At 39.5% G+C, this 27,839-nt stretch overlaps 1 protein-coding gene across 2 annotated transcripts in view; it reads left to right on the top strand.

The window, feature by feature from the left end:
* Positions 1-25,144, top strand: part of MED27 (mediator complex subunit 27) — a 93,984-nt gene extending 68,840 nt beyond the window's left edge. The window contains exons 5-8 of one of the 2 annotated variants that reach the window (XM_059828862.1): positions 6,661-6,768; positions 13,148-13,189; positions 21,996-22,073; positions 24,653-25,144. In XM_059828862.1, the coding sequence (XP_059684845.1) occupies positions 6,661-6,768; positions 13,148-13,189; positions 21,996-22,073; positions 24,653-24,787 (363 nt within the window). In that variant the 3' untranslated portion in view covers positions 24,788-25,144. The remainder of the gene's footprint in view (positions 1-6,660; positions 6,769-13,147; positions 13,190-21,995; positions 22,074-24,652) is intronic. The other variant, XM_059828863.1, reaches the window with a different exon arrangement.
* The last annotated feature ends 2,695 nt before the right edge of the window (positions 25,145-27,839 follow it).

Genomic DNA, 27,839 nt, shown 5'->3' with positions numbered 1-27,839 from the left:
TTTCATAAATTTATACCACTGCGTAGATTTTTACTAGATCTTTCATATAAAAATATGAAACAAGTTTTTATACAATTTTATTCATTCTCTATAAAATCAGACACATTTGCATTTCAACTTTCAAGTCTTGTTCCAAGCATTTTAAACAGTCTGATTGTATGGAGGTGGGCTGTATTAATTGCAAATAGGCTAGGCATCTGTTCACTAAACCAGAACGATTTCTTGTCTCTTTTTTGTTTATCGGTTTTACATAAAATCGTTATTACTTTCTGTTGGAAAAATGGATTCTGAAATGTATCACTTGCCCGTTAAGAAAGGCCACCGAACTGATTTTTGTTCAAGAGACCCTAATCTTGAACTGGGGCAGGGACAACTTTGCTAAGTGATTTGAAGTTAGTATTGATGTCATACTTGATCGGAAACAATTTAATGCTGTTGTTTTCAAACCCGTCGCTTTTCTCCAAAATGCTTAGCAGCGGGAGCGTTCCTCCTTACCAGTCTGGTGGCTCATTAGGCAGCTAGTGCACAGTAGGCACTGGTAGAGGTAGGCAGCTGTGTGACAGGGATATAGATTTGATGACCGCGTTTGGTGGCTTAAGTGCCTAATTTTAGGCATGTATGATGAACGCTAATTTGGGGATTTTCTCTCTTGGAGACCCTAGCTAGGTTGTGGTGTTTGATGGAGGTACTGGGATGTTTAAGGATCTCTTGTGTGAGCTGAATCTTGAGGAATCGCTTCTGAGCTCCTAGTGGGGCTGTTGTGACTGGGGTGGCTTCACAGTTTGTCTCTTAAGATTGAGAAGCAGCATTTAAAGAGCATTGAGCTAGCTTTTGAGGTCACATATGTGGAGGAAGAGTGTCCTGAATCAGCAAAGTATGTGAGCAGGGGGTGGCAAGTAAATTGTAAATTATTCTCTGTTTGTCTAATAAAAGAATGAGGAAGTTGAGGAGGGGCCTTTTGATGGGAAGTGAGCAAGAGTAGAAAAAGTAGAGGAAGACCAGCAAGAAATTGCCTCAGCTTTGCTCCCTCCACAGGGTTCCTGTGCCCCAGGGTTGCTGTCCAGTCCCAAAGGCTCACAGGGCTGTGTTGATATTCCCATAGATTTATATTCTGCAAGATGGGACATCTTTTTCATCCTGTAATATTCCTGGTGTGCTATAATTTAGAATGGAAAAAGAGGCAGAATCCATTTCATCATCTGTAGCAATGCTGGACTAGGGTGACCCTTCCCTAAGTGTGACTGGCCGCTGGCAAAATCTGTCTTTTAACCTTTCAACAATATTCTGTGCCAGTTTGTTCGCTTTATTAAGAGAATATGCCCTGTTACCAAGGGAGAGGATCACCAGCTCATCCCTAATATGGCAAAAATCGTTTAAAGTCCTTCGTTTATGTTGACGTTTTATCATGCACTATTGCAATTAGGTTAGATTAATGAAAGGTAAATTCCAGCCCTCACATAAAAAAAGAAATCCTTGTAAAGAACCTAATTAGTATGTTTGTGTATTTAGACTCTAATGACTTAATTGCATCTTATCTTGCTATTTACAAATAGGCATCATTAAAGAATAATGAGCACGTGAGGGAAAGCGCAGCATTCATACCAGCAGCAGATGAGATATAGGGAAAAAAATAACTAGTTGAAAGTCTGGGTGGGGTTTTTTCACTTTATTTTTCATACAAAACCTTATTTTTCAGCGAGTGTATAGATACCATTTCTGGGCATTATACTGATTAGTAAGATAGATACAGGAGTGGGAGGACAAGCTTATGGCTGGCTCTATGGGAAGAAGCAGGTGTCTGGCCTTTTGCTGGGAATACGTACAGCTTGGTTACATCACTGGCTTGCTGTTGCCTTATTGTTTTCTAAGGCAAATAAAAACGCGTTCAAACTTGTGCTCCTTTTTATACAAGCAGGGTGGTACCCATGTTAACTGGAAATAATGTTTTCTTTCTTTTAGCTCTGCATTGCAGAGCATCTGCAGCTCAAATCAGCAGCAAATTCCCTGGGATGCTGAGAGGAAATCTGGCGCTTTGGGAATTTTTTGCAAAGCGTTGGAGCTTGGTGTTGTCAGCATATGTTTTCCTAATACCAAACTTTTGAATAAATTTGAAGAAAGAACGTTTGTTAATACATTTTTAAAAATTGTTTGCGAAAGGGCTTTTCATGTGGTATCAATTTCAGTGAGGAGGCAAAATTAAAGGGGGGAATTTCAAGCTATTTCCTTCAGGCAGAGTTCTGGATGGTAAATTAATTTTGATCCTTTTCGTTTTGTAAACTAATTTTTACCCTGATTCTGACTTATTTGGAGAGGTACTTACTACTTTTCCAATCATAAGTGATGTTAAATGGGAACTTTTTTAGCAGTCTTACAAGAAATTATCTAAGCCATTCTCACTGATTATTCTGTTTCCCCCTCCCCCTTTCTTGGCATACAGTGTCTGTCATATGCGCTTTGAGAATTATCTTGGTGATAGACAAAATATTTTTAAAACTGGGATATTTCAAGAAGATTTTTATTTTATATATCTTTGTCAGAAAAGCTGCATAATATTGTAGATTTCAATCAGCTGCCTGTCCTACCTTCTTCTGGAGCTTGCCATTTTAGGAAGCAGGGGATTTATGAATAACATAACTGTCTGAATTTAGTACACTTTAGTTAAAAGGAAGTTAGAAGCACATTGTTATTACACAGACCAAAACAGAAGCTACAGAAGTATTTAACTTGCAACTGTTCCATTTTCAGCTCACAGAACTGTGAGGCGTATTTTTTCATTCATATTAATTGAATTTTAAAGTGACCTTGTACATGTATTGATTTGAATTAAAATTTTCTACATCAAGGACGAGTTGGCATATATCCTTCAGGCGAAATATTAAAAAGCCAAGTGCTGTCTTAACAGGATATCGACAAAAGAAGTTGAAATTTAATAGGAAAAGTTGGCTTAGGAAGGAAATTGTTGTCCTTTTGTCACAATTGAAAGGTATCTTTTCTGTATAACGAAGTTTCTTTCCGCTGGTATCTGTGGAAATACAGGGACATTTCAGTGCCCATTAAATAGGGACCATCTGGGTGAGTCCTGACCTCCAGAAGGAGAGACCTGCACTACTGGAGCTGAGAGCAGAACTATCAAATTACGTTTTTACCAGAGCCATTAGTTTTTTATTACCTTCTTTCAGGTGATCTGTAGGGACGCAGTTGTATGACTGTAGGTGTAGATTACATTCCATACATAGATCTTTTCTGAACATGCACTCCAGTTAGCTAAGATGAGCAGGCATTGAAAGAAAATGGTTTGCTGGAAAACACGATTTCTAAAATACAGTTGAGGTGAACAAAAACATTAAGTCCTGAAAACAGTTACAAGTCTTGATTATTAGAGGAGAAAATAAAGGTTATCCCATTTATTGTGTGCAATACGGAATGTGCTTTACCCTGAAAATAGCTGTGGAGCATACTTTTGGTTTCCAGATCTAACAGCATCCTCCAGTCTAGTGACAGGCTGTTGTTCATTCTTTGTACTATTAGCCTCATTCTTTCAATGCTGTTAAAATGATGAACTATAATTTCTCTGAGCTGCGCTTAGTTTTACAAAATTTCTGCTTCTGTCAGACTTAACGAATGATATGGTCCTGCAAAAATGATCTGAAAGTCCCGATCTCTCTTCCAGCCAGTGTAAAATCTACAGGAATCCCATGTCAAAACAACAGCCGTACAAAATAGGAAAGTTTTCTATTTCGGTGCCAGAGCACTGTAAGAGCTAATTCAGACAACCTAGCACTAACCCGGCCAAGGTTGCAATGTACTCTATCGTTCATTTGTATTGCCACGATGCCTGGATGCCCCTACTCCCAGAGAGGATCCCCTTGCACAAACTATTGTCTAAGTTGAGATTGCAACAATAGTGCCTTCCTCAGGGAGCTCACAGTCTTAGGTACCCATCTAAGGATGGTTTTACACAGCTCCTTGCACGTGGGGGAGACAGTGTAACCCTGCTTGTTTGACATTCAAGCAAGTGGGTGATCGAGGCTGCTGTCCCAGACCAGTCTGCAGAATTTGACCTTTCAGTATTGCATGATGGATGATAGCTGGGGTCTGGGTAGCTGTGACAGATTCTGAAAGTGTGGAGTGAATCGTTGGAAGGGTATGAAAACAGATGACCTGGGAAAAGGCAACGAGCTAATGCAGAAGCATTTTGAAAGCCTTTGTGCAGGTAAATCTTGTGGGGAGGTTTGAGGCCAGCAATAAGTATATTCAACCAAGCTGGAGTGCCAAACATGGGATTTTTCAGCTTGTTACGTTCCACTGTTCACTCTGAGGATTTTCAGGAACATCCCACGCAGGCTTCAGATCAACTTCATCCAATTTTTTTTCCACCTGGCAGCAACGTGAGGTATCGTGAATGCAAAACCTAAGGGAAGAGGAAAGAAGTGAGCATCCACTAAAGTGTGTGAAGGCAATGGAGATAAAAAATATTGTAGATAAAGCTGGGTCTGGGTGTTTGTAAGGCAGCCTTTTTGCTCTTCCATTACGAAGATTTATTTTCTTTTTGTTTAAAATTTCTTCTTCTCCTTTTAATTTTACTGTATATGGTTGAGGCCTAGAGTGAAGTTATGAGAGTTAGTTCTCTCAGTAGACCTATATCCTAGCAAAGTGCCATGCTTACTAAGGTAGAAGAATAAATAAAAAACTGTTAACTCTTAGGTGTGCTGACAACTTTTTTCGAAATTACTCCGTTTCCTCATCTTAGCAGTTATGACAAAACTGTCTTTCTGATTCTAGTGGATGATCAGGACCATAGATCGGGCATCTCTGGGTCATGACTTTGTATTTTTAACTTAATTGATACAGTGGTAGATGCTGAAATAACTCAATTTCCTTTATTTGCAGACCAACTAGGGCTTATTACAGAGTATCCCAGCAAGTTAACTACATTTAGACCCAAATTTACAGTGCCTGGTATTATGATATGGTTGCCTGAGAACACTAGGCAGTTTCATACATGTTCAGAAAATATTGTAAGAAGGTAGGAACCAGAAAAAGCTATTCATGGTACGTGCATAACTCAGGCCTTGATAAAAGTTACCCTACTTCAGCCTGTAACATTTTTCTTCAAAAATTTCCCCATTCTTCTGACCTGCTTTTTCTCTTCATGTTCTTGCAAAATTATGCCTAGCAGCCTGTCGTCTTGAAGTCTATCATTGACTCTTTTCCCTTCTCGTTTCCCTGTCCTCTCTCTTGCTGTCAATTTGTTCTTCCATGTTGTTTAGACTCTTCTCTCCTAGAGCTGCGTTCTCCATGTCCCGTGCCAAAGAATTGCCTTTCATGATTTGTAACTCTGTCCTGCTATATAGTGATATAATAAGCAGCATTTAGAGCAGTTTAGGTAACTGTTCTGCAAAGTCCTGTATTGTCATCCCGTTCCTATTGCCATTTCCCCTCCTAACCCTCCTTCAGCAGCATGGTCCCTGCATCAGCTTTGAGATGGAGTCTTTGTGCCAGATTTTCTGTCTTCCTCCTTGGCGGGGGCGGGGGGGGGGGAAGCGTCTTGGCACTTCAGAGTTGATTTGCCTCTTAGTCAGCATCAGGTTGAGGTTACTCGTGTTGAAACAAGGTGGTAGGAAGGAGTCATTAGCAGGAGTTAAAAAGGAAAAACACATAACAAATCAATAAAGATGTGTATTGACTGATTTCTTTGGGTGTGGATTTGTATGCTGAGGTTAGCAGTAAAAACACAATTATTATAGCCTGTGTTAATCTATACTGGACGAGGTGTTGGTATACAGACAATGGAAAATGAGCCGCTGTTGGTTGGGAAATATTAAAATTAAGTAATTGTTTCTTTTTTATCTCAGTTTTATGCTTTTGTGGGTGAGGAAAAACTCTAATAATCTTTGTATAACAAAACACAAAGACAGAATTATTGTTAGACGCACGTCTTAACAATATTGAAGTGCAAGTTCATCTTTGAAATGTAAATTGATTTTTAGATTAAAATGCCTTCATTATTGCATTTTTGTCAATAAAATAATTTAGACTTAATTCTGTTGTACTCTGACTGACCCTATATGTTTTCCATGATACTAGTTTTATTCTTTACACTTTACCGCTTTCACAGAAGAAAATTAAACCTTTGAAAATGTAACATTTTTACTTTCTAGCTATAGTTTCCTTTTAAATAATTTTACATTTTTATTGGACCTAAAATGTTTTCCATTGAACTCATGGCATGCTTTTAAAAGCTAGCATTAGAAGAGTCTGATTCTTCTTTCAAATTATTTTTCTCTAAGTGGACTTATATTGGAGAATATCAAATACATTGAAACTAATCACATTTGCTTATTGTTTTTGACAAGTTATTGAGTTGTAGTGTTAATAAAATTGAGAGACTTGCTTGGCAGTGTCATGTCTACACAAGGGAATTCTGTGAATTCATACATTTTCAGTTGCAAATGAATGTTTGTTTGTTTGTTCTGCACTTTATAGTCTATCTCTTCCTCATAACACAGATAGTGGTTTTAGATCTTTTATTTTGGTCTGTCTATAAAATATTGAAAACTGAAATTGCATCAACTTAAGCTGTTAACTTGACAGTCTTGTGAATTCAGACACCATCAACTCTCCTTGAGCTTGTTTTTGTCCTTCTCTTGTTCTTCACAGGTTACCTTAGGAAAAGTGTTAAAAGTGATAGTGGTGATGCGGAGCCTCTTCATTGACCGGACAATAGTAAAAGGGTACAATGAAAATGTCTATACTGAAGATGGCAAGGTAGGTTATTGTATATCCAGCAACATTAAATTTTACTTTTACCTGGTATTTAAATGACAGACAACAGGAATCCCATCACAATCATGCTAGAAACATAAAACTGTCAAAAGACTCTATGGATGTTTTGCAGAATGCTCCGGTTTAAATTTATCATGCTTTGCTTGGATTTTTCATACCCAAATGTCTGACTTCTTTCTAAGCTCTGAAGCCTTTGCTTGAATTTCTAATTTATCACCTTAGGACCCCAGTTGCCTCGTTAATAGTGTCTACTGAGAAAACGTTTTTTTCATTGTACCAGCACATCAATAGCCCAAGGTTCAGATTTCTCTTTTCTGAGAGCCATTGGGAAATCTTGGGCTAGTTTTGTGCTCAACTTGATAAACGCAACTGTGCAAGTCATTGGTAGGTAGTCCTCAATAATTTGCCTGTCAGTAATAGCACATCTTGAGCAGCAGCTATTAAAGCAAATGTTACCTGTTCCCACAAGTGACTTGTTTCATGAACAATTCACCCTGCTTGAACCCTCAAATTTCCTCTGACTGCACACACTCCATATGGCTCTCTTTAGTGCATCAGAAGATGTTAATGGAACCTGACGGCCTTCAGCTCAGCTTGTTTCTCTTTTCAGGGTGGAATGGTCTCTCTTACCGAGACATCCGCCAGGACTCCTCTTTGCCAGTAACAGTACTAAATACTTCCATGTTTCACATTTTCTCTCTGGAGCTTTCTCTTCTGATTATGAAGCCTATTAAAATAAAAAGTTCATTATATCAAGATGAGTACTTGGCACCCATAGGCCATGTTATAATGAGGTGAGACTTTTTTCGTTTCAAAAGCGATAACTGTGTTTTAGCACACAGAAGCACGTTGTGTACTCACCCAGAGTTCAGCGGCTCTGAGTCTGAACCTCTGTTCTCTAGAAAAGGCCGGGAGCTGATCTGCTGAAGGAAATGGTACAGCTCTATTTCCCAGGTGAGAGAATCTCACTGGAAGGGCGGGTGATTGGCCTAGGAAATAGTAAAATAAAAATTGCCTGATTTTGATTTGCATTATTCAAATATGCAGGTTTAAATACCACTTTGCCACAGAAGCAGCTGCACTGTACTCCCTGTATATTAGCATATAAATACAGACTTACAGCACCAGCCCCTCTTCACCCCAAATTCTGCTTGGAAGTGAAATGATAGTCTGCCTAAAGAGCACTGACAGTGCTTGATGGATTCCTGTGTCGCACTTCATTTGGGTGTGCTCATTTTCTCTGATGAATCCAGTTTCCTTTGAAGCTCCCTTGAAATATAATAATGCTATATATCCTGAAAAGCTAAGTAAAAGAGTTCCTTTCTGAAAGTCGGCATCTGCCATTGGGCTTCTGTTTAGCTCAAGGTTAACTCTCTTGAGAGCCGTATACTGTTTCTCTGTCATCGTTTGCTGTGAGGGGCAGAGTGGGACTCGCCAAGGCCAGCTTTGGGCACAGGGCACTAACCTTTGTCTGCTGTCAGTGGGGAGCAGTTCAGCTTCTCCAGAGCATCAGTGCTAACACCTGGCTTATTTTCTTGCTTTAAGCCAGTCTGCAGGGGAGTCTGTTTTCTACTGATTTAGCTTTCTGTGTCCAAAGCTAGGCTATGCGACTGCTCCCACGAGGCTGCATGAACCTGTGACCTTTCCGTGGCAGTTTGCTATTCCGTTGGGCCATCCCAGGGCGTTCGCAAACCTGAAGGCCTGCTTTGTAGGCATAAATGAGAATATTTCATTCGACTTAAGTAGAATTGGAGTTGCAGCCACTTAAATCATGAGCAAATTTGGCTTGGAAGATTGAATAAATGCGTAGCTTGCTAGTTTTGCCAACTGGAGCACATATTGACAAACAGTGAGCTCCCTCTTTTTCACTAATTAACTACGCTGGTAATTGGAGAGTAAGAATAAGATTGTGCTCTTGCAATCATTCGCTTTACTTATTGTGCCTGCTGGGAATGAGCGATTACAGTCAATTGCAAACATAGTCCGTTCCAATTCCTTCCCTGTCACAACAGATGCTGTTGGGAAAGTACTCCAGTGAGGCTTCACCGTACTATTCTAGCTTCTCAGTTTCTAGCCTGATAGGGGGGGAAAAATGCGCTAGCATTCGGAAGAGACACAGAAGAGTATGAAAAGGAGATCGGCGAGTATCATCTTTATTAAATAACAAAAAATACGGAGAACCCCCAGGATCACAGTAGGAGGTGATGGTTTTTCCAGTGAGCAGTTTACACAGTAATTGCTGATTTGAGGGTTTGCTTATGTATTCCTAGGAAGCATTTATTATTTGTAAATGGCAGAGATAAGATTAACTAGGTGGTATCATACAATATGGCAGTTTTAAAGCTCCTATCTTTTCGGTAAGCCATGTTGAAGAAGGGACCCCGGATAAGTTGTCATGCTTCTTTACACTTAAATAGCTGAATGAGGGTCTGTTGAGTCATCCTCCTAACTGCACAAGGCTGAAGGTCCTTTAAGTAACAAAAGTGAAATTCACTGGGGGGCTCTCTCCAAGTAGAGCGGGGTTTGGGGCAACAAAATATATTCAACAGTATTCAACAAAAGAAGAAATGCCTATCATCGGGAGACTGAATGATCACACAGACAATAAGTGAAAAATGGAGTGTGCACAGAAGAGGCCAGCAATTTGCTTGGTGATCAGGGGAGTCATTATTTATCTCTGAAAGTACAACTGTTTTGGCAAATTTTGCATTACTGGGAAGAAAAAAGGAAGAGAAGAGTGCAAACAGCAGAGGCGTTGATAGTCTTCTGGTCCATTACTTAGGCAGGTCCAGAAAAAAAACAAATATGGGTGTTTCTCGTAGTTGTGGCACTGTGTGTGGTGGCATACTAGCAGTTACGCAGGAAAGCTGACATTGCATTATCCAGGTTGCTTTAGCTTGCTGTGTGCTTGTACGTTGTGCTGTGTAGGTTGACAGGTACTTACGTGAAAGCTTCACGCGGTTTCTGCTCTACTGAAGTCTAGTTAAATTGGGTACTCCCTCTTAGAGATTTGAATACTTTCAAAATTAAGGTGGAAAAATAGAAGTCTTCAGCTTGCAGTGAGTAAAATAAGACACTGGATTCTGGGGGTTTATTTTCGAGCTTTGCTTATACAGATGAAGAATCATTGCATTTCTTAAGTGCTTCATGTACTTCTCTCATGAATTATTCACAAACCCTGCAGAATATGTCTTTGCCAAGTTGCCAGCTGTATAAATTAGACGTTTTTGGTGACACTTTGCAAAAACAATAGGTCAGATCTGGCAGCCTCTGTCATGTCGTGGGTTCTGGATGCTGATCACTCTGCAGTCTCTCTTGCTTACCGTACTAACCCGTTGTGTCCACCACATACTGATGCATTTTAATTAGCCCCGTGGTTTTAGTGATGGCACCATGCCACCCTTAATTTCAAACTCTGACATACTCATTGTGCACTGGAATTTAACCGTGGATAGTAATTAATTACTAGTGTTGTCCTGATTCCTGAATAAATGAAGCTATGCAGCTCACCCTTGCAGGGCAGGCTTATTGTCAGCTGAGCCATTAGTAGTCTGCCAATAAAAATAAAAACATTGGGATTTTTTGGCATAGTAATACCCTGCTTTTCTTTGGATGCAGAGACCAAGAACCACCTCGACAGGGCGTATTTAGAGTGGGTACTTAACACTGCTGCCTTGCCAAATTCCTATTTTTGCCTCCGTTAGACTTAACTAAAGGAATATAAGTGTCTCTGTTGAATTATCATGTTAAGGAACTTGGGTTATGTTAATGCTATGGCTTCATTAATTACCACATATCAATAAGAAAAGGCAGCTTTTAGCCTCCTAGCGTAAGAGAGGAAAAGAAATAGTAGTATCAAAGGAAAGCTTCAAAGACAGGCAGAGCTGTCTCTCGGGTAATTTCTGATCCCTGCATTCTTTCCACTTCAAAGCTGGATGTGTGTGTGTTTGGGTGAAAGGGGGGCTGAATCCGATTTCTCTAATAAGTGTTGGCACCAGACCTGTTTGATATTAGATGCAGGGAACATTCTGATTTGTTATCGCCTTTGAAATCGTTCAGATGACCTTCAGAAAATGGCCTCTTGTTACTTATGCTGGGGGTGGGTGGGGAGAGTGGGGCATTGGGAAAAAAAGCCCCAGTTTAATTCACATGCAGAGGATGCCCTGAAATTGTGCTTTCAGCAGTTTTTTAGTTACAAATGTGTGTCTTGATTGAAAGTGAAAAGTTGAAGAATAATAGACCTATAACGATGCATTCTTTAATCTGCCTCTGCCTTAATCCTCTGTTTCAGGGGGAAAGGTGGGCAGTCATTTAGGATGTATGCGTGTGGTTTGCGGGGGTTGGTAGCTTTTTCTTTCTTCTTTCTTTATTTTGCTTTTTTAACTTGGATAACATGTCTGTAAGACAGACATTCATTACTTTTTCAGCTTTTCAATCTTCCTGCTAACTAATGAACATTCAAAACCTGTTGGACTCATCTTAATGCAGCATCTGAAGTGGACTTTCTTTTTTTTGATCTTGAGTCTAGCTAGAGAGGATTGCATACTTGGTTTGATCACTAGAGATTAGCAAAACCATGTATACATTCCAATTACAGTAACTCTGTCTGCAGTCAAAGAAAGCCTTAAATTACATGAAAACAGTTTTTTAAAAATACACATTAATTTTTTATTTTCAAACTTGGACTTTTCTAATATGGAAATGCGATGCTTTCTTCCCGACAGGCACAGGTCTATTATTACGTTGTAAATCAAGCTCAGGTCCAAGTCCAGGCTGAACTGCCGCTTGTGGACTCTAGAGTATGAGTGGTGTTGGTGTTCACACAGGTTCTTGATCCCAGTCTAAGAACCAGTAAATGTAAAAAGGTTTGTTGGGACATACCTCAGGGTACTTTGCTCTTCATCTAACCTGGAAAAGGCATCGAGGCATCAGCTGCCTTTTGTCTCACAGCAAGGTCAGCAGTACTAAGCCATGAAACATTTATCTTGAAGTGATTTTTTTAAAGTCTTTAACATTGCGTCCTGTCCAGACGGAGGTCTGGGGACTCAAGAGTCACTTCTGTACCAGTATTTAGAACTGGGCCACTTAACAGTGTTACTTTTAAAAGAATGGGAACTTCTAGCATTCTGAACATTTTTCACAATGTGAATTAATTACTTGGATTCAGCATCCTTCCCCCTCTCCTCCTTCACCCCCCTCTAGTGTGTTTTACTTACTTCAGATGACTTCCTTCGTTTCAGACTCTAACTGTTGTGCCTTTTAAAAGACCTGTAATTTCAGCTAGGACTTATGGGCACATAAGACGGAATTAAAAAAACCAGTTGTACCTTATAGTAAAGGAGATAAACCGCCATTGTGGGAAAACATGTCTCCAACCACGTTATCAAGCACTAGAAGAGCTATATGTGCTTCATAAATTCACTCAGAAAATTTTCTTTTGCCTAGACTAAGATTCCTGAGGTTAATGCTGTATCAAACACCTTTCCTGTGACAAGTTTTGGGCATATGAAATTGTTGAGTACAGTGGGATCTGTAGGGGAAAAAAAAAAAATACAAAACTGATTTGCAAGTCTGGGATTGGTGGAAGTTCCTTTTGTTTTTCCCTGCTGCTTTTCCTTGACAGAATACAAGATATTCCACAGGGCTGGGCTAAAAGAGCATTAGCATGTCAGTTGAAATTGTTTAACATGTGAGCCATTTGGTTGCTTAACAAGGACAGCCTTACCTTCTGGTTTCCAGGGCTAATAAAACTTATTTCAATTTTGTTCTTTTAGTTTGTATATAGTTGAGCACACATTTAAGTCATGGATGTGTGCAGTTATCTACAACCTTAAATCTCTTTTAGTGTGATTTTTGTCTGCAAATGTAAATGCAGTTTCCTAAGGGATGTTTTATTTAGCCCCAGTAGACCAGTGCTTTGGCTTAATTCAGCTAAACGTTCTTTGTGTCGTTTGTAACTGAATCACTTATTCAGACACAAGACAAGCATAAACTTAGTAAAAATGCCCTCATTTTAGAAACAGACTAAAGCTGATGAATATTTGCATAGATCAGCCACAACCCCATACAAATGAAGATTTTGCTTTTTTTAAAGAGAACGCATTAATTCAACAGGTCTTGTATATATAATTTTTTTTATTGAAACTGTGATGAACTATGTTCGTTCTTCATTACAATACAAAGGAAATCTTATATCATTAATTCCCTTTCTTGGATTGCAACAGGTAAAGGCAATGGGTCAAAATATGTCTCCGTAGATCTGTTTGCCTGCTCTTTTAATTTGAACAGCTGCTTAGCTTCTTTTTCTCCATAATCACCTGTGGTAATATATAACTCTTTTTTTTTTTCCCCCCAACTGTAGCTTGACATATGGTCTAAATCCAACTATCAAGTTTTTCAGAAGGTAAGACTTACATGATTTCTCTCTACATAATGTGTATAGGAGATATGCGGAATTTATTTTAAATAACTAGGCCCTTATGTAAAGTAATTCAGAATTTATTCCTTTGTCATCACAACTTGCAAATAACAAACAATAATCTGTAATAATGGAAAACTGTGAGTAGAAAAGGAGATCACTTCTGCTGTTACTTAATTTGGATTTATTTCCCACAGTTCCAGTCCATGGTTTGGAATAGGAAATTGGAGATTATACTACTCTAGCCTTAAAATTTCCTGAGGAATCTTCAAGTATTCTTTTTTTAGTTTAAGCCTTTTGGGGGAGGAAGGGCTGTTTCAGGTTCATTTAGATTTTGTTTTGTTGTTTTTATTGGTTTTGGTTTCCCCCCCTTTCCTGGGGGCTTGAGTTTAGTAAATCAGTAGAACTCACTTTCCAAAACGAGTTTGGAAGTTTTTTCCATGACATAATTTTGCCTGCTTCTCTTCCCATGATGGTGTAGGCAAAAGGAATAACTTAGTGAAATGAATGCCATTCCAGAAAGTAAGAAAAGACCGATGAGAGAATGGGAGCAATAAGTATAAAACTACTAAGAAGGTTAAAGTGTATTTTGGAAAGATCTATATCTTGCTATTTTCCAGGCAGGGAAGAGAAGATTCCTCTTTGAAGGCCTCTTGTCAAAATCCTGTAAGTTCAGATTGATCCAGGTTTAAATTCTGGTTTCCTTACCCTCAAGCCACAGTTCAAGGAGCTTGAGTCTCCAGCTAGTGCACTAGCTTCCTTTCATCTGCCTTTGTAGTTTGTGTAACAAATGGGGGTCAGGGACTCGAAAGGGCATAAAAGCAGGGGTCAAAAGTATGGCATATTGGCTGTATTTGTGCATCTTCCTTCCAAGATTTCAGATGCAGTCAGAAGGGAAGACGTTTGACCTATGATATTAACCTGCTGGAGATCAAAGGACAGCTTTTGGGGAGGTTGGTTGCTCTCCCTCTCTGCCTAGCATTAAAGCAAAATTTTGCTGCAGTTGATTCTTCACCCCAGAGATTAGTGGATTATGTATTCTTTCTTTTTTTTTCTTGCTCCTCAAAAATATTTAGTGTCAAGTAGGGTAATACAGCAGGAAGTAAAACAGCGTAAATCTTAGTAACTTGTTTATCAGTATGCTTTTAAGTAATTTTTACAATCTAATAAATTGAAGGTTCTGTAATTAAGTGCATCATCTCAAATTTCCCCGTGTGTGTTTGGTTGTAAGCTCATTTGGGCAAAACATAGTCTTCCTGGATGTTTTAGTTTAGAATAACTTGTCAGGGTTAAGTCACATTGCCATCATTTGTGCTAAATGATAATAAATCTTGATGTTTTGATTATATAATTTTAATTGTATGTATGCAAGGTAACAGAGTAGATTAAGTGTACAGGTTTGCTTGGAAGTCCAAGTTAAGGACTCAGGGAGCTTACATAGAGTAAATTTCTCTTCAGGTCCAGGTGATGGCCTTCAGACCAAAAGTGGAAGAGGTCAGTGAGAAGACGTGGAATTATCCCTCTTACTGCTGCCAGTGTGGCTGCATTATGGATAAATAAGAATCTTTATGCTCTTCCTAATTCTCTAAAATAATGTGATGTGACCTGAATATTAAGTTCCTGTTCTCCAATTCTCTCTCTGTAAATAATACCAAATGCATTAATATTTACCAAAAAAAAAACCAGAAAGAAAAGAGTGCAGGAGACTGCCTGTAACCACTTGAACAGCTGTCTGCATTTTTTATAGTAGTTCCATACTTCTTTGTTCCCAGCTCTGTCCCTGTGTTACCTTCGGCAGCTTAACCTCTCTTTGGATCGGCTTTCCACGTCCCTTAGGCTGGGGTAATACTTGCTGACTTCACAGGAGCTATTGCTGAATTGGTTGCATAGTGCTCTCAGATTCTTGCACGAAAAATGTGATAAAAATGCAAAGTGGTGGTACTTTCTAATCGATAGATCCTGTACTATTGAGCTGATAGCTGAAGAAGAGAGGGCTAGGACCTAAGTCAAGTTTTCAAACAGATGATAGAAAATGCTGTGGTTCAGCATAGTAAGTTTTCTCTCTGTGGTGCTGTGCTTCATTTGGTTTTCTCTTTATTCTCTGAAGCTGCACTTGTATCCATTTATAATACCCAGGAATAGTGATGTAGCAGTAGCAAAATGAAGGAAATGGATAAAATAGTGTTAGAGAAACTATTATACTCTGTTACTAGTGTAGGATCTGTACTGCAGGATCTTCGGAACAAATGTTTTCATGCCATTAAAAAATCGTCAGTAAATGTGTCAGAGCATATCTGAATGTTCCTGAAACGTGTTTCTCATGGCAGTCATCAGTAACGCAATGTGGAAGTGCTGTGCTGAGAAGGAAAAATACGGATGAGTAACTGCTCCCACCGAGGAGGCTGCGTAGTCCTTTCAGCTCTGCCGCCTTTAATACTGTAAAATCAATCATCCCTCTGAAGGGCAGGGCTGTTTCTCTTTAAAAGCCGGACCAAGTTCTCCAACTCTGTCTTCAATGATAATATAACAACATCTGGAACTCAGAAGATACCTGCCAATGGTAGCTGCAGGCCTGTCAAATTCTCACAGGGTTGCAGCATGACTTTCTAGGTTAAGGACCAGAGACCTCTGATCTTCAATCCAACCCTGTCAAACGAAGCTAAATTTGTCCTGACTTTCTGTTTGCAAACGTTGGCTGTGTCAGCAAGCCTTTTCTCTCTCCTTCTTATTAGGCAGGATACCCGAGTGTGTATAATTTGATGGGGGATGGCTCCCGGAGGGCCCATTACTGTTAAAGTGTGCAGTCATTTTCTAAGTTCCCTGGAGACTCCTTGAATCTGGTCCTGGGGTGAGTAAGCTTTATAGGCATTGAATCCACCAGCAGGGTTAGATTCAGAGAATGGAGCTGGGAAATAAGAGAGGGAAGGCTGAAAGGGCAAAAGCACAAGGAGCAAAGAAAAGGTTTTTCAGACTTCCATGTTGGTCTGACATTTAAACTCTGCAGGAGCAGCAACTGTTTTGATCTTAAACCTCCTTATTTTAACACCTTGCATCTCTCGATCCACTATCACAAGAGGAGAAACAAAACAGGAAATAAGGAAATATTTTGGGGCATAAATCTTGGTGGGAAGAAGAGTGTACATGAGGGCAGCGTAATTCCAGGTCATTGTGCAGAGGATTAAAACAATATGTATTGTAGAGAATGGTGCAATATTCATAACTTTGCATTCAAAAAAGAGGCAAAAATACAGAATAGTGGAACTGCTATGAGTGGATCAAAATGGGAGATGGTGTCAAACGTTAACTGTTCTGTTTATCAAGCTGCTCAGTTAAGAGCAGCATATCTGGTTTTGCTGTGTAATGTGATCAATTTGGCTGTTTAAGTCATATGCATAGGCTTTAAACCCATATGTTTCATTCTGATCTGAGTACCAGTCTTACTTTCTTCTTCTTCTTCTTATTTTCTTATTTAAATGGTCTATCAATTTTAGTGTGCCACAAACTGGTTTTGTTTTGGCTTGATATGCTTCTTCCCCAGGCATGTTTTAACCTAAACTTTGAGAAGCTGTTTGTGCCTATCCAGCTGTTCGTGAACTGTGTGATCCCAAAGTGATGGAACTCAGGAGCACAGTTTTCACCACTACAAGGGCACATAAGTATTGTAATGTATGAAGATGTATTCTTGTCAATAATCTCAGAACAAAATCACGTGCAGGATGAATGCATGCATGAGACAAATGCTGGGCTATTGCTGATGTCAGTTCAAGGAGAGGAGATGGACTGTTCCAGGGTCACCTGCATGACTGCTCCTGTGCACGAGCAGTACTTGGCCCTGTTCAAAGACCTGCTTAGGTGAAAAAAAAATCTCTGTGACCCAGTCCAAATAAGCAGAACAAGCAAAATAAAGACTTAAACACTCTGTGAGCTCTGAAAACAAGTGATAAATGCTAAGATTCAGAAAAATCTGGTAGTGCTTTACTGAATTGGGAGTGGGGAAGGGTGTGTAGAGGATTTGTGTGGAGTTCATCAGTGTCTGTTCGTAGAGGCACCATCTATCATCCTTTGGAGCGCCTCTCGGGCACCGGGTTCTGTGCACCAGATTCTCTCCAGAGAGACTCAGATGTGGTCCTGGAGAGAACATTGAGTAATGGGAATCCTTGGAAATGAACAAAGGCATTTGTGCAGTTTTCCACACTGTAAAAGGTCTAAACACTAATAAAAAAACTTCCTTTTTTTTTTTGTCTTAGTGCTGTGATCATCCTCCAGAACTCATTCCTACAGGCTACTGTTAAGGCCATGAACTTAGCAGGGTTTAAAAAAAAAATTAAAAAACTTTCAGGGGATTTAGAGAATCCCTTTATATTAGATGGAGTTGTCAGTGCCATACTTGAGGGAATAAACCAATAAGTAAGTGGCAAGGAAAGTTATGACTCTTCAAGGAAGTTTTGCACCTACTTTTGAAAAGCATATTTACTGGCAGTGAGATAAAATACTAGAAGAGAGAGACAGCCTCTATAATTTAGTCGTGTGGTGTTTGTATTTTTATGTTTTTATGCCAGGTTTAGCTTCATACATCTGTGGATCATACCTAGTCTACGGTGGAGCAAAGCTGTAGCGTAGGTCTTTGCTTTTGTGCTTCTTATTCCAGTTAGAGGAAGCACTTGTTCAGCCTTCTCAACCTGTGAATTGTAGAATGGGGTTTTTTTTTTTTTCTTCCCCCCAATGAATTTTCAGCTTTGGGAATGCTGTATGACTAGCAAGTGTCATCAAGGCCCAATAATGCCATTTTTTGGATGTGTCACCTTTGGAAAGCACGTTTCAGCAGAGCACTACTATCAAGCGGGTAAAGAAATGCTGTAGAAATGACTGGTGTTGGCTCGGTTGAGGTAAATAACAGGGATTTTTGTTTTCTGCTCATGGCTGGGTGTTGGTCTCATTGAGCTATTTATAACTTCACCGAGCAGGCAAGCTGAGCCGTGGGCTGCTAGAGGGAAGTCAGGAGTCCACGTCTCCCCACTCTGCCACAGAGCAGAGCAGCAGCGTGGGCTCAGCAGGTAGTTTCTCACGGCGGGCTGGTACCCAGACAGCCCTGCTCGCTTGCTGGGGCCTGGTTGTTCACCAAGAGTGACAAGTAAGCAGGATTTAATTTGCACAAAGTCGCGATGAAGATCAGGTCTGATCCAGTATCAGTCTGTTTTGTATTCCTGATGTATACAGTGCCCTACACAAGGGAGCAGAGATGCATTTAAGAAGTACATGGTTATAGTCAACTTGAATTTGGAAGCCAAAAGGAGAGAAAAAAATAAAATCTCAGGCGATATAACTAGCTATTAACAAGAAGGGAAGTTTTCTTGTTCAAACTGAGTCTCTTTGCCAGAATTTTTTTTTCCGTGTAACTGAAGCCTCTGTTGCTCTGTCTCAAAGTGCTTAGTTAAACAATAGCTATTTTATTTAGGAAAATTGTGCTTCAGGAGATTGCCTTGTCTTGCCTTTTTTTGGACAAAAATTCCAAGTGCTTTTCAATATATGAATTGTGAAATATTGAGCTTTTCTGCAAGATCTCTTGAAAATCTATTTCAAGGTCCAGAGCAACAGCTATCCCAATCGATGTGTGCTCTTCTGAATATGTTCCCATATAAAAAGAGCTAGAGAAATTAGAAAGTGACTGATAACTTAGATAGCAGTAGGTAAGGTAGAGCAATAAAAGTGAAGTTAATAAAATAAAGCCCTGAAATGTACAAAATGTCTTTCTACACCCAGAATAAATTAGTTTGCGATTCCAACTTGGCTGGAAGAAAAAGTGTGTCCCTTAAGTGAGCTGGCGCATATGCCATTTGTTTTGCTTTGCTTTGGTGTGAAATCGTATTGCCATTAGTAAAGCTGGGTATTGATCTCTTTTTTTTTTTCCCCCCCCCCCCCCCCTCCTCTCTTATTCTGTTGTTTTTTTCCTCTTTTTTTAATCTTGGCCAGTCTGTGCTGTCTCTCATCATCTCTGTTACCTTGGGGGGGTTTAATCCTTCCTTCGCTCCCGTGCGCTGGCCAGCTCATCATTTGCCCAGCTCTTTTCTCTTCTGTTTGACATCATGTTCTTTGCTGGGTTGGGGTTGGGGGCGGGGGGGGGTCATTCCCCTACTCTTCTTCCTCAGATTTGACACCCACTTTGATCTTTCTTAGAAACACTTTATCAGCACTTGCTTATGGTAGAAATCACCTCCTTTTTGCTCAGAAAACATTATTAGTGTTCTAGCAATGCTGGGATGGCTTTTATCTCCCTGTGGAATCTCATTAGCTTTACATTACAATAGGAACGGCATATGTGCAACTTTGCCAAAGTGGCCAGTCAATTTAAATTTGTTAATAGCAGTGTTTTTTTAGCAACTTTCTTCAGTGCCAAGAGAAAACAACTTTGTTGTTCAGGAAAAAAAATACAGTTTGTTAGAAGTAGAAATACAGCAGGAGGAGAGCGGCTGCTCATAAATATCTTCAGAACTTTCTATTCTTTGACATGTCTGGTACTATCCTGTAAAAGCACCATCTTAAAAGAAAAAAATTCACATAGTTAGTAGGGCTTGGATTACAGTCACTTCCGAACGCTGCATGAGATGTGCTTAAAAGAAATGACTGATTTGAGTTATGCTGTGCTATTAATGCACTGTTAATCATGTTATTTCTAATTTTTTTTTATATGGTAACATATAAATGGCTTAAGCAGGCTGAGGTCCATTTTGTGAGTATCTTTGCAAACCCACCAGAATATGCACAGTCCCAAAAGTTTTCTCTTCCAAATGTCAGAATCACATGTCCTTATTCGTGTTGAATGGAGCTGCTTTTGGAGTTAGTTGTGCACGAATGATGGGGAGCAGAATCTGTTTCTAAAATTGTAGTATAACTTAAAACTGGATTCAGTGCGGGACAGACTGATTTGATGTAGTGTTCTGCGGAGGAAGTTTGTATGGTGTGAATTAGAGCCTGTCTATACATGGATTTATTCAGGAATATATCTTTTACAGATTTGCCTCCCTGAATAGCTTCAAGCATGAGCCTCTCTTTCTCCAGTGAAAGTTTGAGTGCTTCAGCACAACTCACATTGCTGAATTAGACTAAATACAAAGTAGGAACAAGTGGAGTTAGCTGGGAATAGCAATTGTAATTTCAGTTCACACTTCATCTGACTCAAAATTTACTATAGTGTATAGACAAGCCCTGAGAAGAGCACTACTTCTCCGTGTTAAAACTAGAAAATACAATTTAGTCGCTAACTAGACAATCACATAGTTTGTTGGATGCTTTGATATTTCTGATGAGGACCGTTGATAGATTTACAAGTTACAAGATGCGAAAGAGCTCTCGTGGTCGTGTGGTCTTGAGTTCTTTAATAGTCCAGCCCAAAGAATTTTGCCAAGAATTTCTGCATTGAGCCTAGAACTTCTGAGAAGCAGCAAGCCTTTGGCTGTGCTAATAACTTAAGAAGCTGACAGGCTGAATGCTGTTAGTGAATTGTATCATAGCTGTCAGAAACTGCCCCCTTCCAGAATCATTTAAAAATGGTAGTGATTTAAAAAAAAATAATCTATCAAAGCATTGATTGGTTTTCCTGATCTATTTTTTTCTTTAATTATTCTTGTTATTGTAAATATACATTTTACATGTATTCTGTCTAGCTGTAATTCCCAGATGGAAGATATTGTTATGGCTCTGTCTGGGAAATTAAAAAGCTTTCTATCAGAAATCTTTTACTAATGCAAGTATTTATAAACCATAATCATATTAATTGATTCCTGGTTTCAGAGGAAATGAAACAGAGCTCGATTCCTGTTTGTTCAACGTGAGCAACCTGAAATAGGACTACAAGAATGAAATATTTTAAGTTTCCTCATTAAAAAATGGAGAGGAGTGTACTCATTTTTTCCATCAAAATTCAGTTTCATGTCAGGGTATTTTATCCTATTTTGAGCTGGTTTTTTGTTTTGGTTTTTTTTCCCCAGTAAAACAGACCGAAACCAAAGCTTTGGGTTTTTTTGACGTCTTAGCCTCTATTCTTGTAAGTTAGTCCTCCAGAACTATTTAATTTAGCTACATTATTGACAATGTTTTTTCTTTTATTGAACAGATCAGCATAGCTTAAGGGAATATATTCTCTATAAATAATGACCAAAGCAAAAATGGGAACATTTAAAGAGAAAACCAAAGTGCTTTCCTCTGACATGATTTGTTTAGTGACTTTGCTTGGTTATGATTTCACAGGATACATGGGATTTCAATCACAGATGCACAGATTCTGCTTTATGCTGTAGACATTTGAAAGTTAGGCAAATTATTTGCTATGGATGCTTTTACTTTATATGGTACAGAAGATTTTTATTTTTGCTTTTTATGGCTGTGTTGGTAGTCCAAATTGGGAAGTGAAGCATGTTAGTTTAGTTTTGTTCCATGTGGCATAGAGCTGGATGCTTCCTCATCACTTGGCTCACATTAGCCACCAGTCTAGATTGTTTTACCAACATTATTAGCTTTTATCATGTTTATGAACTTCCAAAGTTGTGTTTGATTTTACTGTATGCATACAAAGTTATTTGTCGTGATTGCTTCAGCTGATTCTTCTGTGAAGTTGGCAGAGGGAATGGAAGCTAGCTGTCAAAATCTACCCAAATTAGTTTGAGAATGTCTTCAGTCATGTAATCCTTGGTTTGCTACATCCCCATGGAATTTATAACTGTTTCCCTGCAGATTAACACTGCTTGGTCTGAAATACAGAATGAATAAGCGTATATTCTCCTTTTGTCTGATACAGGTGACAGATCATGCGACCACTGCTCTATTGCACTACCAGCTGCCTCAAATGCCAGATGTGGTAGTCAGATCTTTCATGGTAAGTGTATTGGAAAATACATTTTTTCCAGATAGACTTCAGCGTGCTTACAGTGATTGACATTAGGCAGTTCTGATGCAGTTGTAATTTCCCCTATTTAAACAAGCTAGACAGTAGAGAATGACTGTAATTCTTTGTATCTGATACCTGGACAAGGATGAAGAGCTTGTTCTCATTCCCCTGGGATAATTGGTGTTGGAAGACCGAGCTGTATACGGTTTTTCTGACACAGGTCTCAATATTTGCTTGATGATTCCTATTTGCAAAGCTACTGTGGGTCATCTCTAAAGACAGTAGGAAGAACTCTCTCAACCAAACTCTTTGCTATGGTCCAGCCCTTTCACATTGTTCATACTGTGCGATGAGTTGAGTTCTGGATGTAGAAAATCTGCTCCACTGGAAGTTCCCCAGTAAGAGGAAACTCCCAGGTAGTGTGTTCCAGCTGAGGCAGCTTGCTTGTCAGCTTGCTCAGTATGGGAAATGATGAGAGTTATTTGGAGAATGATGAGAGGGAGGAATGCGATCAGGAAGAGTCCATTTTGCTGTCTCCACTTTCAGCCCCAACTTTGTTCCTACGGAATTCCGTGTACTCGCCCTGCACAACAGCAGGTAGTTTTGGGAATCGAGGAAATGCTTACTGAATTATTCTGCTGTTTTCGTACTGAATAAAATTAATCAAATACTGCTCTACCCTGATATGCAGATTTATCACCTTTAATTCTGCTTGTATTTAGAATTTTATTTGTGAAATAAACTTACATATAAGCAGCCCTGTTAATAGGAAGGTGATAACAAGTGGTTATGATTCAGAATTCCTTCTACCAAGATGAATTTTGGCAGTGGAGATTCTTGCTATTCTCTCTGCTGCAGTCTCCCAGAGGAGGCTTTTGGGAGATTTTTCTCTGCTCTTCAGACTTTCCGCCACTTAACATCGGTTACGTTACCCCTTCACCTGGAGCAATGTAGCTGAGACTTTTAAAAACAAACATCTAATTTTGCCATTCCCAATCTTTAGGTGTGTGCAGTAACATTGGGTCTTTTATGTAATTTCCACTGTGTAATTTCAGATCAGTCAGACTCCCTTACCTGCTGTGCTGGTTTGTTTATTTAATAAAAAGGCCACTAAGGTGAGAGATTTGCGAAGGTCTCTTCTCTTGGAGTGCATCTTAAAATAATAGGTTTTGAAAGGTGAAAGCAACTTTTCCTGGTCAAATCCATGTTTCAACATGTTTCTGAAAATTAATGTCTAATAGAATGGGTAGCACGTTTGTTTAAGCCATGGACCTGCCTCCATGGACCTGCCTTATTGATTTGATAAAACACTCCTAAAACTTTTAACAAAGCAAAACCAGATGTACACCAGAAGTGTCAATATGTTGGTCCTTTCACATGTCAGTTGTGCAATCCACATGACAGGATATAGTGAAGCCCTAATTTTCTGATGGGAATGAAGAACACTTTTTTGTATTTCTTTCAGCAGATGTCTCAAGTGCACAATTTAACTTCATTTACCTATTTTTGTATGACGGTTCAGAAAATTCGATATCTCTGTAGTGCAAGAAAAGCCCATCCAAGCTGAAGTAAATAACAGCAATTTACTTGTAGTGTTCTGTTGCCCTTGTCCCCATATTTACTGCTAAACCCAGAGAAGATCTAGTTCTTTTGGAGGAGAGTTATTGACGGCCAAAGGTTCAGTTGCTATAGAGAAGGCTCTGATGAAGATGGAAGGATTTGTTTCAATAAACTCGGCTGACCTCTTCTTCAGAGAACAATTTTCTCTTATCGATGTAATTCAATAGGACTTTAAATGACAAGATTCATGTGCTTCCTTCACAGTATAAATCTGCTGGTCTAGTTGTTTTTTAGTTGCGTATCTATCTCCTTGAGTTGAGAATTGAGTTATGTAATGCTCATTTGCGATGTATGACAATGGGAACAATCCACTTTAGAGGCGGGGTCTTTACCTAGGAACACCTGAACTTACACTGTGTTATTCAGCACTAGCCTTTTTAATATATATATATATTTATCAGCGTAATCAGATTTTAAATGGTACAGTATTTTTATGACCAATGAGTATTGATCTTAAAATCGCATTAGAGAGGAAGTTAGTTAGCTTTCTGTCAAAGTCCTTATGTCTTCAGCTATGAAGAGTTCAGACCGTCGCAGTATGATTGCAGCAGGGGTGTGATAGATGATCATAGGAAGAGACAATCCACTATTTGGTTGAAGAAGGTACCCATCAAGAACAATTATATTCCAGTAAGAATATGAGTAGCGTTACAATACTTGCCTTCCAATTCTCCAACTGCTAATACCTCCTCCTCAGAGTGCATGAATTTCTATTAACAAATTAGCTTAAGTGACTAAAAAAGCAAAAGATGATTAATCAAGTGGGAATTCAGCTATATAGTGACCTTGTAATCTTTGGCGTGTTTCTGTTTATAAAATCACTGTACACCTCACTGGGGCCTTGCCAAAGTACATTCCCTGTCCTTGCTATCACTGTTTGACAAGAATGATGACAAAGGGGAACATCCATATCCAGTTTTCTTAATTTCTCTCCCTTTTCCTTTTAGACCTGGTTAAGAAGTTACATAAAGCTGTTCCAGGCTCCATGCCAGCGCTGCGGAAAGTTTCTGCAGGATGGCCTGCCACCCACGTGGAGGGATTTCCGAACACTTGAAGCTTTTCATGACACTTGCAGGCAATAGTAGTCCAGCCGTAGAGAGGCGAGGAGTGACCAATCTGTCGGGCTCGCAAGAGAGCTGATGGTTTAATAGGTGGTTCCATTTCTGAACCTTTCATCCTGTACTAAGTAGTGAGGTTGCACCAATACATTTGATTATTTAAAAGCCATCAGTCTGCAAGGTACATGTGAGACTAGTGTATTTCGAAGAAGATGGTAAGAAGCATCACTTGATGCTTCTGAGGTGAAACAGTATGTCTGGGGAGATCTGACATTAATAATCGTTATTCTAAACCTTAATGAAAATACTTGTGTACAGTTTGTGTTTTGTGACAGAATTTGCAATGTTGAAGACTTTTATAAGCTTGAAATAAATTTTGTATTCCAGGATTTGTGCTATTTATTGCATTATTTGATCAACAAAATCCTTGGGTTTAGTGTGGATTTTTCAATGCTGCTCTTTTCTTTAGAAAAACTGGAAACATTTAAACATGCATGCCGATATGATGGGAGGGGTTGTTGTTGCAAGGCTGCTTATCTGAGTACTGGTCTTTTTCTGGAAGAGATTATGGCGTGGATTAAACATGGAATTTCAAAGGCATGTGGCAGCTTGGAAGATGCAATGTACTTTCTAAGGCGGGAGGAAACAGATGTTTCCCTTTACTAAAATTGTAATGGAAAATGTTAGCAAAATCTGCATGTATTAAGTGGTTAGAAAATGTGTGATGAGCAGTGACAGTGTGTATCATTCGTCATGTTTTAGGACTGAAAGTAGTAAAATAATTCAGCCCTAAAGCACAGCTTCTGCAGCACAGACGCATACAGCATGTTTCCTAAATTGATTTAAAATTTACATGCAACATGCCAACGAAGAGTAAGATCCCTCCCAGTAAGCGTTGCACTTGGAATGGACGGGAGTGTTCAGCTCCTATGAGCCCCAGCCGTTTTTCCTTCACCCAAAGCCCGGGAAGGTCCCTGGTCCTGTCCCAGCTGAATGCTCACCGGCATGGGGCTGTAGCAGGTTAAGTGTCTTTTCAGGTATTTTCTTGAGGACGGTACATTTCATCTGTCATCTCCTGATAGCTGGTTTGATTAATTCAACTGTCATTCCCGCTAGCTCACCCTTGTTTCCTTTACAAGCCACAAAGGCTTCGGTAATAAGCTTGCTTTTGGGAGCTGGTTAGGGGAGGTCTGGAGAAGCTTTGTCACTTGGTTCATTTTCATATAAATTGACATTAAGGTATAGTGCTGCAGACTAATTTTTGAGGTTCCTTCTGCCTGTGCGAAAAGCTTCTGTTGCAGAAAGAAAAGACGCCCCTCAAAGGCTTTGGTTGTGGCAAGGTTTGGTTTGGTTTTCAGCAAGGAATGTTGAGTGAAGTTAATAGCATTTAATAAAAAGAAGGGGTAGGGGGGACAAAAAAACAGGGCAGGAAGGGGAGGGACTCTTTTTTTATTATTGCAGCTGATTGAATTAAGGTGTTCAGAGATTTTTAAAGCACTTCTTTTAATTTGAACCTACAGCATTTGTGAAACAGCCCGTTTCATAGCTGTGGAAACTGAAAAAAGAAGACAGTTGAGTATCACCCCGTACTTGCATGATACTAATTTAACTGTGTTTGCTGGTAACATAAAAGACTGAGCTCCCCAAGACAACAGCTCCTTCCTGTGAGGACAGCGTGTGATGTGGGAAATTCAGCTTTCTAGGTATAGAAATCCGTGCAAGGCTGGCTTGTATGGAAGAGAGAGAAACTTGAAAGAAAAAACACACTTATGACTTCCTTTGGAGGCACAACATTGTGTATGAAGAATGAGCATGTATTTGTTTGAGGATGTTGGTAAGTGAGATTTTCTTTTTTTTCTTTCAACTTTTTTCTTCTTCTCCCAATCATCAAACAGAAACGTGGCCATAGCAGTCAGATAATGGCCGTTCCAAGTCTGGCTGCAGTTGAATTACCTTTCATTACCAACAAAAACTTGCCGTGCTATTATTTGACCCAAGTAGCCGCCTCGGTACAAAGATCACCCAAGACAGAACAACGTGTGCGTCTTCAATGAGAGAGAGCCTTGTAAATAAGCAGCCCTGCTATCCGTCCCGTTACTGTACTAATTAGAAGGCCTGGGTTTCTGACAGTGTAAGCATTTTTTTTTTGTTAATAAAAAGGTCATAATATGGTATCCAGCCTGCTTTAGGCGCTGCTGTCTGCTCCATTCTGTTTATACTTAAATAATGGTGTAGAAAGCAAATCCCAAAGTTCACAAAAGTATTGTATGTGGAATTGTGTCTTGGCACTTGGAGATAATTAGTTGCAGAAAACAGCATCAGCCAGTCTGTGTGTTAATTGAGCCTGAAATCTTAAACTTGTAATTGGTGAGCCTGATGGAGAGTCATAAAATCCACTGTAGGTACTGCAGTACAAAAATAATTGTCTTAAAGAAGTGCAAACCAAACCTGTTTCCCATGTTGCTTCCCCCAGAAACCTGCAGTAGGAGGGAATCTTCTCCCCTCATAGAGGCCCTGGGAGGAAGAGTGATTTCTATCCCTGCAAGCCTTGAAGTGCAGGAGGGTGGAATATTTCTGTTTTGGGGAGTGGAGTTCAGCTGTAAAGTCTTCTAAAGCTCCTGAATTTCAGCAGTTCGGATACAGTATGTGCTTGTCTCTGTCTGTTGTCCTGGAAATGTGAATGCTGGCTGGCCAGCGCCTGATACCACCAAGACGTGGATTTCCAAGCCAAGCAGAAGCTCGCTCCGAGTTTTGAATGTGAAGAATAGAAACTGGGAGATTGCTTCTAACTAAAAAGCCATTCTCACAGCATTTTGGTGTTCTTCCTCAGCTTTGTAGCTTGGTTACTGGGCCAAGCTATTTTTCTTTTCTACCCTAAGTTAAAAGCGATGGGTGACAGAAAGCAGCTTAATTACAGGATGAGTGACCTTGCTTTTTTTTTTTTTAATCATTGGAGTTTGTTGCAGCTTTTAAAACAGCTCAAATCTTTAAGGCAAGCAGCAATGACCACAATCCCTGAAGAGTGGTTGGCTCTCACCTCTTCTAGAGCATCTTCTAGAGCTGCATTGCTCCTGAG

Source organism: Gavia stellata, chromosome 24 (genome assembly GCF_030936135.1).
Source record: "Gavia stellata isolate bGavSte3 chromosome 24, bGavSte3.hap2, whole genome shotgun sequence".
In the NCBI taxonomy this organism is placed as follows: Eukaryota; Metazoa; Chordata; class Aves; order Gaviiformes; family Gaviidae; genus Gavia; species Gavia stellata.
Note: the sequence above shows the minus strand (reverse complement) of the source record. Positions and strands in the feature narration are given on the sequence as shown.